We start from the raw sequence: 15,915 nt of genomic DNA, 5'->3' as shown, positions 1-15,915 counted from the left end.
TCTTCGGAGGGCGAAGTTTGCTGATTCCAGGATATCTGGGACATTCAGACATTGCATGTGCTGTCTGGCTGTGCAACAAAAAAAAGAACAGGGTGTGGTTACCAATGCCATGCTTTTCATTAAATGAAGTTTTAGCTGTTTTGATGCAGTGTCTCTTAATACAATAGCTTAGTACACAGGCTATGAGCCGGACTGCAGAGCATGGCAGTTTTTGCAGAGAACGAGGTTGTGCAGAAGCAAAATTCCAGTTTGACGCCTCCAGGAGGCGGCTGCTTTGCATTGCGACTCATGGCCCAAGACTGCCCGGCGCTTGTGCAGCCCTATACGATTGAAATCGGGAAAAAAATCAGTGTTTCCCATTCTTTTTTAGAAATGTTGTTTTAAACACTAATTTTGCAGTAAAAATCGGATTAAAAGTTAGTCTCCTTTTTTGGAGACACCAATTTGCCTGGAGTGCAATGCAGTTTTAGAAAAAAAATCTTGGTTGTGCTCTTGCCATACTCTGCAGTCTTGGCTGTAAGCATCTCTCTCGTTACCAAACTGAGCCTATGCTTACACCATCTTTTGATCTCTGCACACCAGGAGAGCTCGTTGAAAATTCTTGGTTTATTTATTATAAATTGGCGTAAAAACAAAATTTGACGTGGTTTGCATGCAGCTGCCAATGGGCCACAGTGGAAAGTGTGACTGCTGTATGCACAAGTTTATCAATGTGCACGCCGACTTATAATAATCAAACCAAGGAAAGCTGGTTGCTTAAAGAATTACGGCTTTGGTGCATGCCATCACGATAAAATTAGCGTCTTTACACAGAGAACTTTTCATTGAAAACTGTCATAGACTATATTTTCCAGTCTGGACTCGGCTAGGCTATCATAATCTAGCCCCAGACTGCATAGAGTATGGTCAGTTCCAGCAAGATATTGGCTGCGCCAAACAACCAAAGATTACAAGTGCAATGTGCAAAATGCTCGGACGCAATGAAAGTGCGCGCCTGTAGGAGCGCAGTTGCACAGTAATGTACACAGTTTGACTTACCGGTATTCAATCTTAAAATAAAATTGCAAATTGACTGCACAGAGGTTCTGTCCAAGTCATTAAGTGCAAAATAACGCATCTTAAGTTCACCCGTTAAGTTCATGAAAACCATTATTGCGTCTATAGGCTATAGAGTCTTATTCAATTTGCTATAGGCCTAGTGCGAGAAGAAAAACTCAGTCAATCAACTTTTGCATACATTTCCTTCAATGGCAATATAGGCTAATCAATGGGGGATAAATGACGCCGACGGACTGAGGTTGTCCCTTGCTGCCCAACGCTTTACCTATAGATGTAACTTAGCTAGGTCTATGAAGTAGGCTATAACGCACAAGCTATTTCGCAATTGTAGACTATAATTACCTATAGCTCCAGTATAAATTACGTTAAATAACAGGCTTATAGCCAGGGTTGCCATACCGTCCTTATTTCTAAGATTTGTCCTTATTTTAAAGGTCCGTGTCTTAGAAAATATGTTTGTCCTTTTTTCTAAGAAATGTCCTTATTTTCACTTTCGTCCTTATTTTTAGGGCGAAGGTGGGCACTTTTGTCCTTATTTTGGGCATTTTGTCACCTTTACGATACCATTTTGTACCAAAGAGATACCAAAATTATGAACATGCAGATAGTGTCGCTACCCTACCTATACATTATGATCAAATTTACCGCGGCTGTAAACTGGTAATAAATCGAATGAGAGAAAGCAATTTTTGCAATTATTATAAATATTATAATTATAAATTCAATTGTATCGTTTACTTTTTGTCAACGTCAGTGGGAGAACGAAAAATAAAATGCTAACTGTGAACGCTAACGTAGAAACATCACAATTCAGCAAGCAGACAATGACAGGAAAAGGCAGCAAAGTTGAAGGGCTTAAAACGTGCAAGAATGATGTTAACCCAAGATAAAAACGATCAATGGTTAGCACGGCCACTAAACCTAACATGCAAATAACAATAAAAAAAAATGAAAAAAAGTATTACAGTTAAATTTGGACACTGGTGCAATGTGTTAATTAAAAGCTGATACAGGTAGTAGAAATACGCATCTGTAACATGGTAACAATAACAAACAATGAGTTGGTTAAGATTAGTGAGGCTGGATGGTGAAAAGAAACCTCATCCCAAGGATTGGAATCCCGTTTCGGTGGCCAAGGAGAGGGCACGATAGTAGGGCTCTCTGGTGCACTAAACTTATTGGATTACACATGTCAGAAGTAAGATATTGAGAACTTGTACGCCCCCAGAAGTCCAATAAAAGATAACAAAGCGAAATTTTACAGTAACATAAGATCTGAAAAAAAAACATTCACACACACTGAACCTTTGGAAGAACATGCCCGGGATCAAATCAGTTTGAAAATGACAAAAAAAAAACGTGGAGCAAAAATGATGAAACCAGATCAGATCAGTAATCTCAGAATGACTTTGATGAGAATCCTTATAGACTTGATTTGATTCTCTCACCGTGATTGTTATGGATGTCGCCCAGGTAACCTTGGAATAAGAAAAACTCGAAAGGAAATGAAGTCTAAGTAAAATGAAATATCAGCAGGCACTAACAAATAACAAAAATTAAAGTAAGGGTGAAAAACGATATTGCATTGGATCATCAGCAACGCTATCACTTTTCAAGTGACGGTTAACAATACCCACAAACTTACCGTAGCCCTTGATATGTTTTACTGGGTCAGGTAATAAATTCCACAATTTTGCACCAAAAATCTCGGGGATTGTTGGGTTGTATTATTTCTACAAAAAGCCAGAAAGATATTATTTTTAACTCGTGTACCTATAGAATGGCACCGAGGAGTTATTCCCAGAACATTATTAGAAATTGGTGGCAAGAGCCCATTTGAATGTTTATGGATGATTGTGCAGGTTTCTAGTAAAAATAAATCATTTGATGACAATATAGAAGGATTGCGGGAAGATTTCAAGCTTTTGTCATAATAGTATTCACAAATTTGTTGCATAGTCTATGGATTCGATGCATTAAAGTAATTTGCCCATGATTCCAGATAGGGATGCAATAACTAATAGCCTATGTAGTTCAATAATATACTATGATACAGGGCAAGCAGGCACTTATATAGTTAAAATAAAGTTTAATTTTCATGATTACACCTGAATTCATTTTAATTTTTTGTAGCACAAATTTCATATGATCTTTCCAAGATAACTTTTCGCTGATGTGAATTCTGTGGAACTTGATTGTTTTAACTCTTTCAATATTCTGACCATTAACCATCCGCGTATGTGAAATGGTTGGGACAGGTTTAGCAGAAAATTTTATAAATTTAATTTTGTTTACGTTGAGTGATAATTATAATTTATTAGTGACAAGCCAATCAGTACCTCTAGGCTCTAGATATTTCAGTATTTCCTAATTCAACCAGGTTGTCGACATATTTACCCTGTAGGCCTATGAACAGGCCTGTATCGTTAGCAAACATAATGGCTTTCATATGATTTATGCACTTAAAAAGTCATTGATATAGATTAGAAACAGCAAGGGCCCCAAAATAAAACCCTGGGGTACTCTATATTGTAGATTGCAAATGTTTAAAGACAAGGTATTATCGAACAAAACAATTTGTTTCCGATTATGCAGGTAACTTTCAAACCAAGATAGCGCTGGCTCTCTTATACCATAACGCTGTAATTTAAAAAATAAGATGCTATAATCTATTGCGTCAAAGGCTTTAGAAAGATCCAGGAAAATACCCAATAGCCTACAGCAAGTTTATTTTCAAAATCCTTAATAATTTTTTGTTTTAGCGCCATCGTTGCTAAAGCATTCGAGTGTTTTTTGCGGAAGCCAAATTTATTATCCTAAAAGAAATTTTATCTCTCAAGAAAGTTTGTAACCCTAATAAACATTAATTTTTCAAGGATTTTCGAAAAACAAGACAGCAATCTGATTGGTCGATAAATTGTTACTTCTTCAGGTTTGCCTTTCTTTAATAGGGGAAGTACCTTAGCAGTTTTGAACACTTCAATAAATTCATCGGATGATAAAGACAGATTAAACACATGAGCTAATATAATAAGAACATTATCAGGAGTTTCTTTTAGCAGCTTAGAAGGAATCTCATCCATTTCTGAACTGGTTTTAATCTTCATTTTCATGATAATTTTTTTTATTTCCGACTGGCATATTAGATTGATATAAATAGAATGTCTTGAGGATCTAGATTCTAGAAGGTAAGAAACTTTTAAAAGTATTACTCAGTGACGGGAGGTTTTTGACCAGTTCATCTTCAATTGAGGAAAAGGAGTTATTGAAATGATTGACTTTGAGCAAATTGTCTGAAACAAGGTTGCCGTGAATTAGAATCTGTGACTGTTTTTTAGTGTGCTGTCTACCAAGAAGTTGATTAGTTATCTTCCTCTTTGATATTGAAGTTATTCTTATCTAACTTAATACATTTTTATCTTGTTTAGCTTGTTTTCGCATTGTGTTATGTTTGTTTCTTAATTGTAGGTTTGTTCATTTTTAATTGTTGGTTTTCTCATAAATTTTTTGTAAGCGATTTGTTCAAGTGTTTTAGTTTCATGCAGAGAGCTATTATACCTTGTTTTACCTTTTTTGTTGTTAGATCTCTTGAGAGGAAAACTAGTTTCAAAGGCTTTTGATAGATATTTAAAAAAAGTTCATATGTTTTGTCGGCATCAGTTTCTTGTAGTATTTTGTCTATTTCAATATGCATGAGCTTGTTGTTGAAGCTAACAATATTGGTTTGACTCAAGTTCCTTTGTGGTTGTTCTAGTTTGAAGGAGGTATCAATAGAAATGAAGGCACTTTGGACGACAAGCAAGTGGTCAGATATGCTGTCCACAAGCACACCACTTTTGATTTTTATAAGGTATGAATTAACCCATATTAGGCTATCAGAGCTTGAAACTTGCAAAAACTGTTTGGGTTGGAGAGGGACCTTATATTAACATTCATTGAATTGAATGGCACCTTTTTGCCCTCTAGTAGATAATTATGGGCATCATGTGAAAAAATATACTTAGTGTCAAGAGTTTGGTTGAAATAATTCATTTGAGGTTCATCAGAATCATGTTGGAGGGGCTAGTCAACAGCAAAGTCTTACGCGCGTAAAAAAACGCCCTCTAGTCTAGACATCCTTGTTAACACCAAGATGAAGGGGGAAGTGATTAAAACAGCAACAACGCACATTTGATTATTAATTTTGCCACATAAACCCCGTCATAACGTTTTCACTAATTCTTCAATCGCTCAACACAACATAGAAAAAATTTATATCGTCTGTTACACTACTGTGTAACAATGGTAATAAAGAGGAGTTAGTCTGTGAATTTCCGATCATAAAAAGAACATCAGCAAGGGCGAGTAAAGTTAAAAAGGCAACGACATAATCATTACAACAAACCAACCAAGGCAGCAATGCAAGGATGAACAAACAAAGTTATAAATGTTGCAAACAATTGTATCACAACCATAAATTACCAAACAAAACTTACAAAAGATTTGGAACAAATATAACCGGATTTAAATAATTTCTACCAAACGTATGCAGATGAAGCTTAATGCAAAAAAAAGATTCATAAAATTCAAATTAGTTTAATTATTATAAGAAATTGAATACAGAAAGCGGCATTTCTGAGATGTCTTTCAAAATAATAATATTTACGTCACTAACATTAAGTTGACCGGACTTTAAACCGTTTCTGTACAATGTATCTCGAAGAAACTTTGTATGTTAAAAATGTAATGCAGTACAAACTTGTTGCAAGAAACCGATTTGTAAAAATCAAAGTAGTTTAATTATTACAAGCAATTAAGTACAGAAAGTGGCGCATTTTTGAGGCGTTGTTTAAAATAATTATATTTACGTCACTAACATTAGGTTGACCGGATTCCAAATCGTTTCTATTAAATGTATGTAGATGAAAATTTCTATGTCGATACTGTAATGCATTAAAAATTTGCTATGAATAAACAATTCGAAAAATTCATAGTAGTTTTATTGAAGCAGGCAATTGCGTAAAGAAAGTAGTACGTTTCTGCGGCCCTCGTTTACAGTAAGCGTATTTTCATCATTAACATATTACTTTGACCTTAGTCTAATGCAACCTTTTTTTGGTCATGTTAATGCAAATTATGTTATAATGTTTGATTTGTTTTCAGTTAATTGTATTATATTATCTCGTATAATAACAACATTCTAACTTGACATCAATATTTGTCATTGGAAATTGCATTGCACAAATTGTCGAAAGTGACAGAAATTTCAGCAAGTTTAATTTTCAGATGGTTTGATACATAAAGAAATTACGTAGAAAGTTAAACTTGCTGAAATTATAACAGATTATTGCGTATATGTTCTTCCATTTGCAGTTTTGATAATTGTCTTAGTGCTTTCTATGAACAAAGCGAAATTATACATTCTACAAGTTTACGAAAATGACTGAAATCACAGGTAAGTTTTAAGTAGATTGAAAAACCACATTGTTTTTTGTACAGACTCAAGACTTGACAAAAACAGTTTTGAAAAACTATTTTAGCTTTATTGTACTTTATTCTGGAAAGGCAAAGCGGTCTTCATGAAATGTCTCGGTACAGTACTTGAAACAAACTGAACTCGTTGAAATAAATGTTGTTGCCCCATAAAAGTGAAACTTTTCGTTGTGTTTTTAGTTAATCTAGTTTGTCAGTTCTTCTGTTTTGTTTTCTTTCTGTTTTAAAAACATTGAATACTATTTCATATGATTTGCTTTATCATATCAAATACAGTAAGATATTGTTATGTCAAGTTTGCTACTTAATTGCTCGCGTTGGACAGTGTGTTCCATCAAATGTTTGGAACATTTCTTCTTAGAAAATTTGTTTCTGAAACACTTTTCGGAAGAAAATTTTGTTTCAGAAACAATTTTTCCATTTTCGGAACAAAGCTTTGTTCCATGAAAAAATTTTGTTCCAAGTTAGCTTAACCATGGAGTAACCATACCTAAAAGTGTGCAGCGATCTCTGGTTAGTGATATCACCTGTCTGCGTCAATAAACTCTGCTTCACCTGACTTATATGAAGGTCGCGTGTTCTTCTCTGCCAGCACTAATTGCAGACATACAGTGAGATAAAACTCAAAACTAAAACGTTTATTCGAACTCGTGAAACATAAAACATTGTGTGACATCTTGCCAGTACAAGTATTTTTATAACACACCCAATGATAATTATATGTTAGGAATGCCCCGAAAAGTTTGAAAAGGATAGTGCCATGTGGCATGACTGTGTGGCACTAAACGACACAAATGTAACTTCAACTTTTGGCAAATCAGAAACTATAAAACGACCTTGCACGTGAAACTGCCTGAAGAAAACGAACGCAATTAAGAACACCGAAGGTCACACAGAAGTAAAAATTAAAGGTACAAGTCCAATTTTATCTTTTAAAAACAAATAATTTTAGGTGTGGGATATTTGTGTGGCACTGACCGCCACACGTTTATCAAGAAATTAAAAATAAAGTCACGTAACATCAGTTTGTCATCCTATATCTTGCATTTTTATCACTAGTTATACCGGGTTAACAGTTAACACGGTTCAGCTACTTTCACATTTCTCGAAGTTAAACATAAAACGTAATTCATTTTTTTTGGCAATTTATTGTAGACAAACTTTATTAAGTTTGCATGGTTTAACGTCAAAGTCATTTGATTCCATTTAAAATAAAGGCCTATAGTCTAAATAAAACCTTTTCCCATAACAGACCAAACGTCGTGTTTTTTTTGTTTTTTGTAACCCTACGCGCTTTTTAGCCTCCTTTTTTGTTTGCACTATAATGAATTCTGATGAATTTGTATTAAACCTGTTACAAAAACAAATGTTTTGATCCAAACTAAGTCAAAAGTTATAAAATTATAGTAACAAATGTCAACACAATAAAGGTATGTATACCGCTAGTTCCACAAGTCCGGACAAGGTGTCCCATCTTAAAGTAAACCTAATCATTACATTGCCAATAAACCGTCTCTTAATGACAAACCGCTATGTCTGCCAATTTGAAGCTATCACATAATAACCCATGTTTTTTGGTTATTAGTATAACAAAAAAATCAACTGCAGCGTCAAACTAAAACCTATAGTTATGGAGCAGCGCAAATTTTGGGAAATTTAAAATGTGCGGTCTTTTAACCTACTTTTGATTAACATAGCTTAAAGCCGAAAGAAAGCTAAGTTATTTGTTAAGATGTCAAAAAGAAGGCGGCTATGCAATGGACTGCAATGGACAACAGAAAAAGTAACCAGGAATCTGGAAAACCGGTAACTAGCTTCAGGCTGGTAGCCTAACTGTGACAGTGCATGAGTTTTATCGTGATATTAAGGTAATTAGCAGAAACTTGCCAGATCTTATTAGACGTTAACTCATGCTGCATTTCCTTTGGGTAGAAATGAAAACCGCCTTAGACAGTCTTCTAATAGCTTAGTTTATACACTGTACAGTGTATACACCGATGTGGTTTCTGTTAATGTGTTGGGTAACAATTATATAGTCGTTGCTAAAAAAAACTGTTGCATTTAAGGAGGCGTATTATGAGTTTCAAAAAAGGGGCAATTTCTTTGTTTATTTCTTTATGTAGTAAAATGATTAGAAATGCAATTACTCGAAAATCGCTCCATGAAGATCTCTGAAATTTTGCATGTCAACTAGGCTTGTCTGAAACTATCTCATACTGGAATATGGCAAAAATCACATATTACTATATATTCCGTTACATAAGCCCAAATTCAACAGCAGATTTTTGGGCCTAAAAACACACATTTTCCACTTTTTCAGACCAATTTCTCTACAAATTTTCCGCGCACCCTGGCACTTTAAAACGCGCCAACTGCTAGGGGAATTACCAGGCTAGAAAACAGCACCAACCATGCTGCCTTCTGATTGGTCTAAACAGGTTTTTTAAAGCCCCACGCAAGAGTTTAATTATTAGATTCTAATAGATTAGAAGACTATAGAACTATAGACTATAGGAGACAAGACTATTATTAGATTAGATTCTAATTAGATTATGGTACCGAATGTTGATACAAATATGATCTCCTTTATGATGTTGTTTGAAACAGCAATCTCCCCCATGAAGCCGTTACAATGTTTTGAGGTTAAATACTTTACTATTCCCCCTCCCCCCTACCCTCAGTCCAAACAAAGAACTTTAAGAAACCTTTCAAATTATGTCTTGTTAGCTATATTCTTTCTACCTGAACAAGTTTTTATATACGCTGTAGACAACAACGATCGAAACAAAATTAAATTAAACATTTTTTCTTAATTTAGTTCATAAAAAATGTCGTTTTAAAGTAAATTGTGAACGTGTCCGTGACGCCTGTACAAATATTCATACAATATAGCAACAAAACAGTTCGAAGTTCACACTACATTATTTGTGACATAACATAGGCCTGTATCACATTACGGTTTTCGGTGACTGTACAAAACGCCTAAAATTTTGTTATAACAAAAGAATGATTTGAAAAAGAGTAGGCGTTCACAGAAACAGCCGATAGCATTCCATACAAGTATATGCTATCTCACACCAGCGTGATTAATAGTGTTTGTTGTGCCAAGTGTACGATTTTAATCGTGGTGTAAGATCTAGTCGTTAGCCAGGAGTGTCATAATATAACAAATGTCAACGATGGATAAAAAATCCCCAAGATATTGCGCAAGTGCCAGTACTCGTGATTCAGTATCCGTAGGATCAAGTGAGTATAGAAAATATAACCAAGGTGTTAGTTTTGAGCTTTCCAGCAGGTATAGTAATGCTTAAGTGATGTATAACCAGGGTTTCCATACCGTCCTTATTTCTAAGATTTGTCCTTATTTTAAAGGTCCGTGTCTTAGAAAATATGTTTGTCCTTTTTTCTAAGAAATGTCCTTATTTTCACTTTCGTCCTTATTTTTAGGGCGGAGGTTCGTATTTTTGGCATTTTGTCACCTTTACGATACCATTTTGTACCAAAGAGATACCAAAATTATGAACATGCAGATAGTGTTATGACAAATTTTAATAACGTTGATGGTTGAATTGATATCTTGTTTTTCTTCTGACTCGATGAGATGGTTGTCATTTCTCGAACGGTTTGCTTCTGCTGTTTGTTTAATTTCTGTCTACATATATTACTAAATTATAATTTTCCATTTTTATTTATTATCATACACAAAGGCTTTTGCCTTTGGGCAAATCTTGCTGAATGTTACATCGCGCTCAGTAACACGTGAAACGGTAAAAGGGAGATCGTAAATATTACAACAGTATATATATGTGGCACACTAGTTCAATCGAGGAAATTATCTGACGTCATTAACGAGAACGCAAATCTGGTCAACAACTGAATTCCAAGATCCCAAATTAAATTTCAAACATGTCGAAAACAACTCGTGACTCGTGACGTAATCGTCACAGTGTCTTGTTTTTTTTTTTTTTTTTTTTTTTGGGGAACATTGGTTGCTTTCTCCTGTTGTACACTGTTTAAGGTGGTATTCGTCTTTCATTTTCTAGTCGTCCTTATTTTTCAGTTGAGACTGATGGCAACCCTGCATATACTGCTGAATATTTCCAAAACATTATCTGGATATTTTGCCAACAGTTTGCGTTACATGCCAAAACTTCGTTCCACAGTGCATGAAGTCGCTTGGCAATTTAATAATTTGGCATACAGCGCTGGACTGATGTTTGGCCGGGTCATGCAATTGCTTTTAGGTCACTATTCAGTTCGAATTGGTGATTGAAACACAATTTTGCGCAATACTTGATAAAAGTTGCAGTAAAAAGTTGCACGTAAAAAACGAATTTTTTTTTTAGGAACATTGGTTGCTTTCTCCTGTTGTACACTGTTTAAGGTGGTATTCGTCTTTCATTTTCTAGTCGTCCTTCTTTTTGAGTTGAGACTGATGGCAACCCTGTGTATAACGAACAATGTTTTTAAACTGAAATTTAGAAAACGTTTAGGCTACAAACGTTGTTTATTGGAGCGTAGTTAGAACTTAATCCATTCGGTATAACGTTGTCAACTGTTCCTATTGTATGTTTCCAAACTAAATTTATTTTTTGTAATCGAATAAGCAAAAGTATTAAAGCTTGCTTAACTCTGTAAATTTTACGAATTAAATTTTTACATCATTGTTTAGCTAACAAAAAATACTTTTTGAAATTTTCACTAAAAGTTTGGGGTTGAAAAATCAGTAACACACGTTGAATTTATACAATTAGTTAAACAGTAGCTTAATATACCTAAGTTTTAAATGTTTCATTCGTAAGTTATAATTATCATTTATTCATATAAAACACTTTTAGTGTTTGTGTAATGTCATACTTTAGAAAGTGAGTTAATTAGGCCTATACGTCAGAAATGAATCTTTAGATTTCCGTACGTATGCCTATACGCTTTATTAAATTAACTAACTAAATTAAGCTATGTACATATCTCTTGCAGAAAGAGTGATTAGAAGATACAACAGTGAGCAAGCCATGTCAACTACTGGAGAAAGTTCCATCACTCAACCTGGGTTAAACGGTATAAACTTCAGCTCACGTTTTATTGCATTGAGTTGATACAGTTACTTTTCAGTAATGTATATAGGCCTAAAGAAATTTCACTTATCAACTGACCTTGTTTTGTAAAAAAAATATGCAGAGGTTGCGCCTAAAAGGACTGAATTTTCATCGCATAATCCCCACTCACATAGTCATTCTGGATCCTACAGCGCTGGTACAGAGAGCTTTTTCTACACTTTAGTAGTTTACTAATAATCATATAAATAAAAATTGATAAATACATATTTTTAATGCTGGAAATGATATTTATTTCCAAACTTTACATTTACCGCTTATCAAACTATACAATAAATTCACAGAAGGCTCTAGTCCCGCGGAAAACGACTATCAATCAGTATTCGGATCTCCGGCCGCAGAAACTTGTAAGTTATACATAACGAACTGACAGAAATAATTCTGTTTAAATGGCAAAGCATGCATTGCTCCTTAAACATTTAGTTACTAACCTGCAACGTTACATGTTTACAACTATATTTAAAATAAAGTACTGTAGGTAAATACATAAGACATTGTCTTTTAGCCTCAACGACTTGTTTATTTGAAAACGAAGATTCAAGTGGTGTGTATGTGAGTGATGTCACAGACTACGTGTTTAATTCGCCACGAGAAGGTCAGAATAAAGTCTCTTAGCAGCAATTGATTTTATTATGAACCCAAACCGAGCTGAACGCTATAGAGTCAACTTAAGCTATACAGTTTTAAGAATTTGATTAGCTAATTACCCTATTTCATTAGCATTCGGATTTCTAAATCAAATTTATTATAAAATGTTAATACATGCAGAAAATATTAGAAATGTAGTCATATATTGCAAACAGCTTAAAGAATTTGAGCAATAAGACGTGCAATATGACGTAAACTGGTATGTGATGTTTTCTACCATTATACACATAAATCCAAATAAAATGTTTTTCTGTGTTAAAACTTTTCAGAAAACAAATTCAAAGATGCAATCCTTAAACACGTTCAAGAGGTTGCTGGGGAAACTCAGGATCCCATTGAGTTGGATCACCCAATAAACAAAGTGAAATTAGAGTTGTCAAGTGAGTTGGGAATGCCCTTTGTCAGCACATTTGGTCAACGCAAACAAGAAACAAGAGAAAGGGCTCCTCGGGGAAATGTCAACCTCAAAGATATCTTTAGGCTGGCTGAAGAAAATGCGGAGAATGAAGCAAAACGCCGCTGTCTGAACAAGAATGCTTTTGATCGTTATGTTTGGGAGCACGGAAATCGATTACTTATTACTGGTCAAGCAGGTATAGGAAAAAGTACTTTGACAAGAATTATTGCTCAAAAGATTTTGGATAAAGAAATGCTGCCGGAAACTGAATACATATTTTACATAAAATGTCGCGACGTGGAATTCAACCAAAAAATGGACCTATTCGATTTTCTTGTGAAATACAGCGCTTCAGACACTGTGCAATGCAGCGCAAAAGAAAAGATTAGGATTCTAACATCAATAGAAAAAGTCAGCAATGTGGTGATCTTGCTTGATGGGATGGACGAAGCCCGCACAGACGAGTTGACCAAATCTTTTGTTTCGAAATGTCTTCCCAACGATGTTGTGCCCGTGAGTGATCTCATTCGATGCCTGATGAGCGGGAAACTCCTTCCTAGGGCAAAAGTAGTAGTTACCTGCCGACCACGTCAAGCTTTTCTATTCTCTCCTGAATATCGACCAGGTGCTGCAGTACAGATAGTAGGTTTAAACACCAACTCGCAGAAAAAGTTAGGACAACAGATCTGCGGAAGGACGTTTTCCACCACATACAACATTATCAGCAGAGACTCTGACTTGGAAAGTGCTTGCTATGTTACAGTTTTTTGCATGATTTTATATGCCGTACTTCATGAGGCCACTATGCAACACAGTCACTCACCTTTAAATACTGTAACAAGAGTCCTACTCTATCTATTAGACAAATACCTTCGCTCCGCTCACATGCGTGACGTTGCTATTAACGAATTGAAAAAAGTAGCTCGGTTGGCCAGATGCGGTTTTACCAAACGGCAATGGGTTTTTGACCAAGGTGACATAGCAAATGCAGGAATATCGCAACCAGCTTTTCAGGCTTTCATGTTTACTTATCTTGACAAAAACACAAAGCTACGCTACCGAATCTTCGAGGGTGAACATCGCTGTTCTTTCACCCATCGCCTTTGGCAAGAATTCTTCACAGCTATGGATCTTATGTTCTTTGCAACGGCTCAAGATTTTGATGTCTATCAGGAAGACTTCTTGGAGGATCGATGGGAGATTGTAACCAAGTTCATGTATGGTTTCACCAATGCAGAAAACGTTAAGTTTTTGCAACGTCAATTTTCCCCCAGCTGCTTTCAACCGGGCTGGGAAAAACGCAAAAGATTGTTGCAGACTTCAGCGGAGTGTTGTCTTCACAGCAGCACCCAGTCGTGTGTGCTACTAGTACAAGTGTGCAATTGGATTCAGGAAGCTGATAATTTTTCATTTACGCAAGGCATTGCAAGACATATTCCTGAAAGTTTCCAAATCAAAGGTCCTGTCATGCTTTTCAATCACGATGTGCAAAGTATCAACCGTTTACTTCATGCAGCCTTTGACTTTTTGGAACGGAGTCCAGTCAAAAACCTGGATTTTGAACAAGTTGAATTTGCTGGAGAAAGCTTTCGTCTCTTTGCGAATGGAATAGTTGGCTTTCAAGGAGCGGTACGGTATATGTCTAGATTTTTCTCTATACGACCATGAAAACCTACCGTATCTTGTAATATTTTACATATAACTGTAAACCGCAAAGTATAAATGACTTAAATCATAATCATTTTTGTTTAGATTCAAGAAATACGGTTGATTGAATGTGGGAATGTGAAATCTGTACACGTGGCTCGAATTCTTCAAAAAGTGGAGAGGCTTCACATTGCCTACTGCAATATTAAGTCTTCTGAAATCACTTATCTGAAGAATAGTTATGCAAAATTACCCCAACCGGTACATGTCTGCAAAGACTTATAACTTATTATATGTGATAAAAACTACTGTAAAACTTGTTAGTACGTATCAGCAGAGAGACAACCAACACTCGCTTATTTTTAGCTTTGTATATGAAATTACGATAATCTCTACAACGGATGTCTATGCAGTACTTGCTGTTTAAAACACTTCGATTTTTTTGCAGAGACCTGAATTCTGGGTGTTTGACCATAACTCAACACCCAGTGATTTTGGATATGATCTATCCAATACAGCATAATCAACTAATAAAAAAGAAGAAGCTTATTTGAAAGCAGTGATTGCCTTTCTATAATTTAGCCTATATAGTTTTTGTATTCTGTCTGCGTTTATCCACTAGATTGTAGAATGCATCAGTTATGTTTATGTATTTAGATAGCTTATTTTAGTTGCGTAATGTTAACACTAAAAGGCCAATTATTTGCACTGCAAAACTTGCAAGTATGTTTATTTCCACGTTTAAATTGTGTATGCTTCAAGGTGAGAATTCGACTGAAGTGAAGTTATTGTACAGTCTGAAACAAAATAAGCTGTCAGTTATAGTATATATACTGCATAGCGTGTACTGTATACTAAGATTTTATACATAGCCTACACGCCTTTGTTGTAGAAGTTTTTGTTTTATATGCTGAGCTGCGCAGTCCGTTGTATCACTCTTACCTTCTCATACAAAGGGCACTTTGTGATAACCTAAATATCTTTTGCCGAAAAATGGAACAATGTAGTTATAAACAATGGCACTTTGCCGATTTGTTACTTTGCTTTTTGCGACAAAATGTAGCAGATTATGGTATTTTCGACAAAACATTCGTGAAAACATTGTGTGAAAATGACTATTGGGTGTCAACTGAGACATAAGATTGAATCAATTAAATAAATTTTTCTCAATGTGTTTTGGTTTGTGTCACTCTTTTTCAATAACAAAAATCATGGCACCTCAAATTGTTAACCAATCTTTGTTTTCGTTGTAACTATCCGCATCTGGAATGGCGTATTTTAAGGTTACGTTGAGGGGAGCTAAAATTTTAGCCTAAAATTGCAGCGTTTGACCATTCCTCTCAAAATGCGTGGAGCGCAAAGGTGTTGGGTTTTTACAACTAAAAACCTCCCTGCAACTTCTTTATATGAAAGGTGTATTCTTATATTTATGCGTAAAATTGCTGACAATTTTATCGATTTTCCGCTATACGTAGTATTGCAATAACAGCAAATTGTTTATTAAATGTACTATATAGGTGCGTGAGAACCCATCAAGGTTGTTTGCAGTCCGAGCAGAGATTTCCTGCTGATAAGATT

General features: G+C 35.2%; 1 protein-coding gene across 2 annotated transcripts; it reads left to right on the top strand.

Moving 5' to 3' along the window:
- The first annotated feature begins 9,599 nt into the window (after positions 1–9,599).
- Positions 9,600–15,511, top strand: LOC143447297 (NACHT, LRR and PYD domains-containing protein 3-like). Of its 2 annotated transcripts, none has more exons than XM_076947331.1 (8): positions 9,600–9,777; positions 11,509–11,589; positions 11,710–11,784; positions 11,930–11,992; positions 12,151–12,240; positions 12,563–14,319; positions 14,443–14,598; positions 14,786–15,511. In XM_076947331.1, the coding sequence occupies exons 1-8, from the start codon at positions 9,702–9,704 to the stop codon at positions 14,858–14,860; spliced, it is 2,373 nt and encodes a 790-aa protein (XP_076803446.1). In that variant the 5' UTR covers positions 9,600–9,701; the 3' UTR covers positions 14,861–15,511. The 2 variants fall into 2 exon arrangements, with proteins under 2 accessions (XP_076803446.1, XP_076803447.1); XM_076947332.1 differs by having other exon boundaries at positions 9,757–9,826.
- The last annotated feature ends 404 nt before the right edge of the window (positions 15,512–15,915 follow it).

Source organism: Clavelina lepadiformis, chromosome 2 (assembly GCF_947623445.1).
Source record: "Clavelina lepadiformis chromosome 2, kaClaLepa1.1, whole genome shotgun sequence".
Lineage (NCBI taxonomy): Eukaryota > Metazoa > Chordata > Ascidiacea > Aplousobranchia > Clavelinidae > Clavelina > Clavelina lepadiformis.
Note: the sequence above shows the minus strand (reverse complement) of the source record. Positions and strands in the feature narration are given on the sequence as shown.

What these genes read in the sequence shown, in the direction of transcription:
- LOC143447297 (XM_076947331.1), top strand. Translation starts at nt 9,702, where the DNA reads ATGTCAACGATGGATAAAAAATCCCCAAGATATTGCGCAAGTGCCAGT. An exon ending in GTTTAATTCGCCACGAGAAG is followed by an intron (nt 12,241 to 12,562) that starts GTCAGAATAAAG and finishes AAAACTTTTCAG; the next exon opens with AAAACAAATTCAAAGATGCA. An exon ending in TAGTTGGCTTTCAAGGAGCG is followed by an intron (nt 14,320 to 14,442) that starts GTACGGTATATG and finishes ATTTTTGTTTAG; the next exon opens with ATTCAAGAAATACGGTTGAT.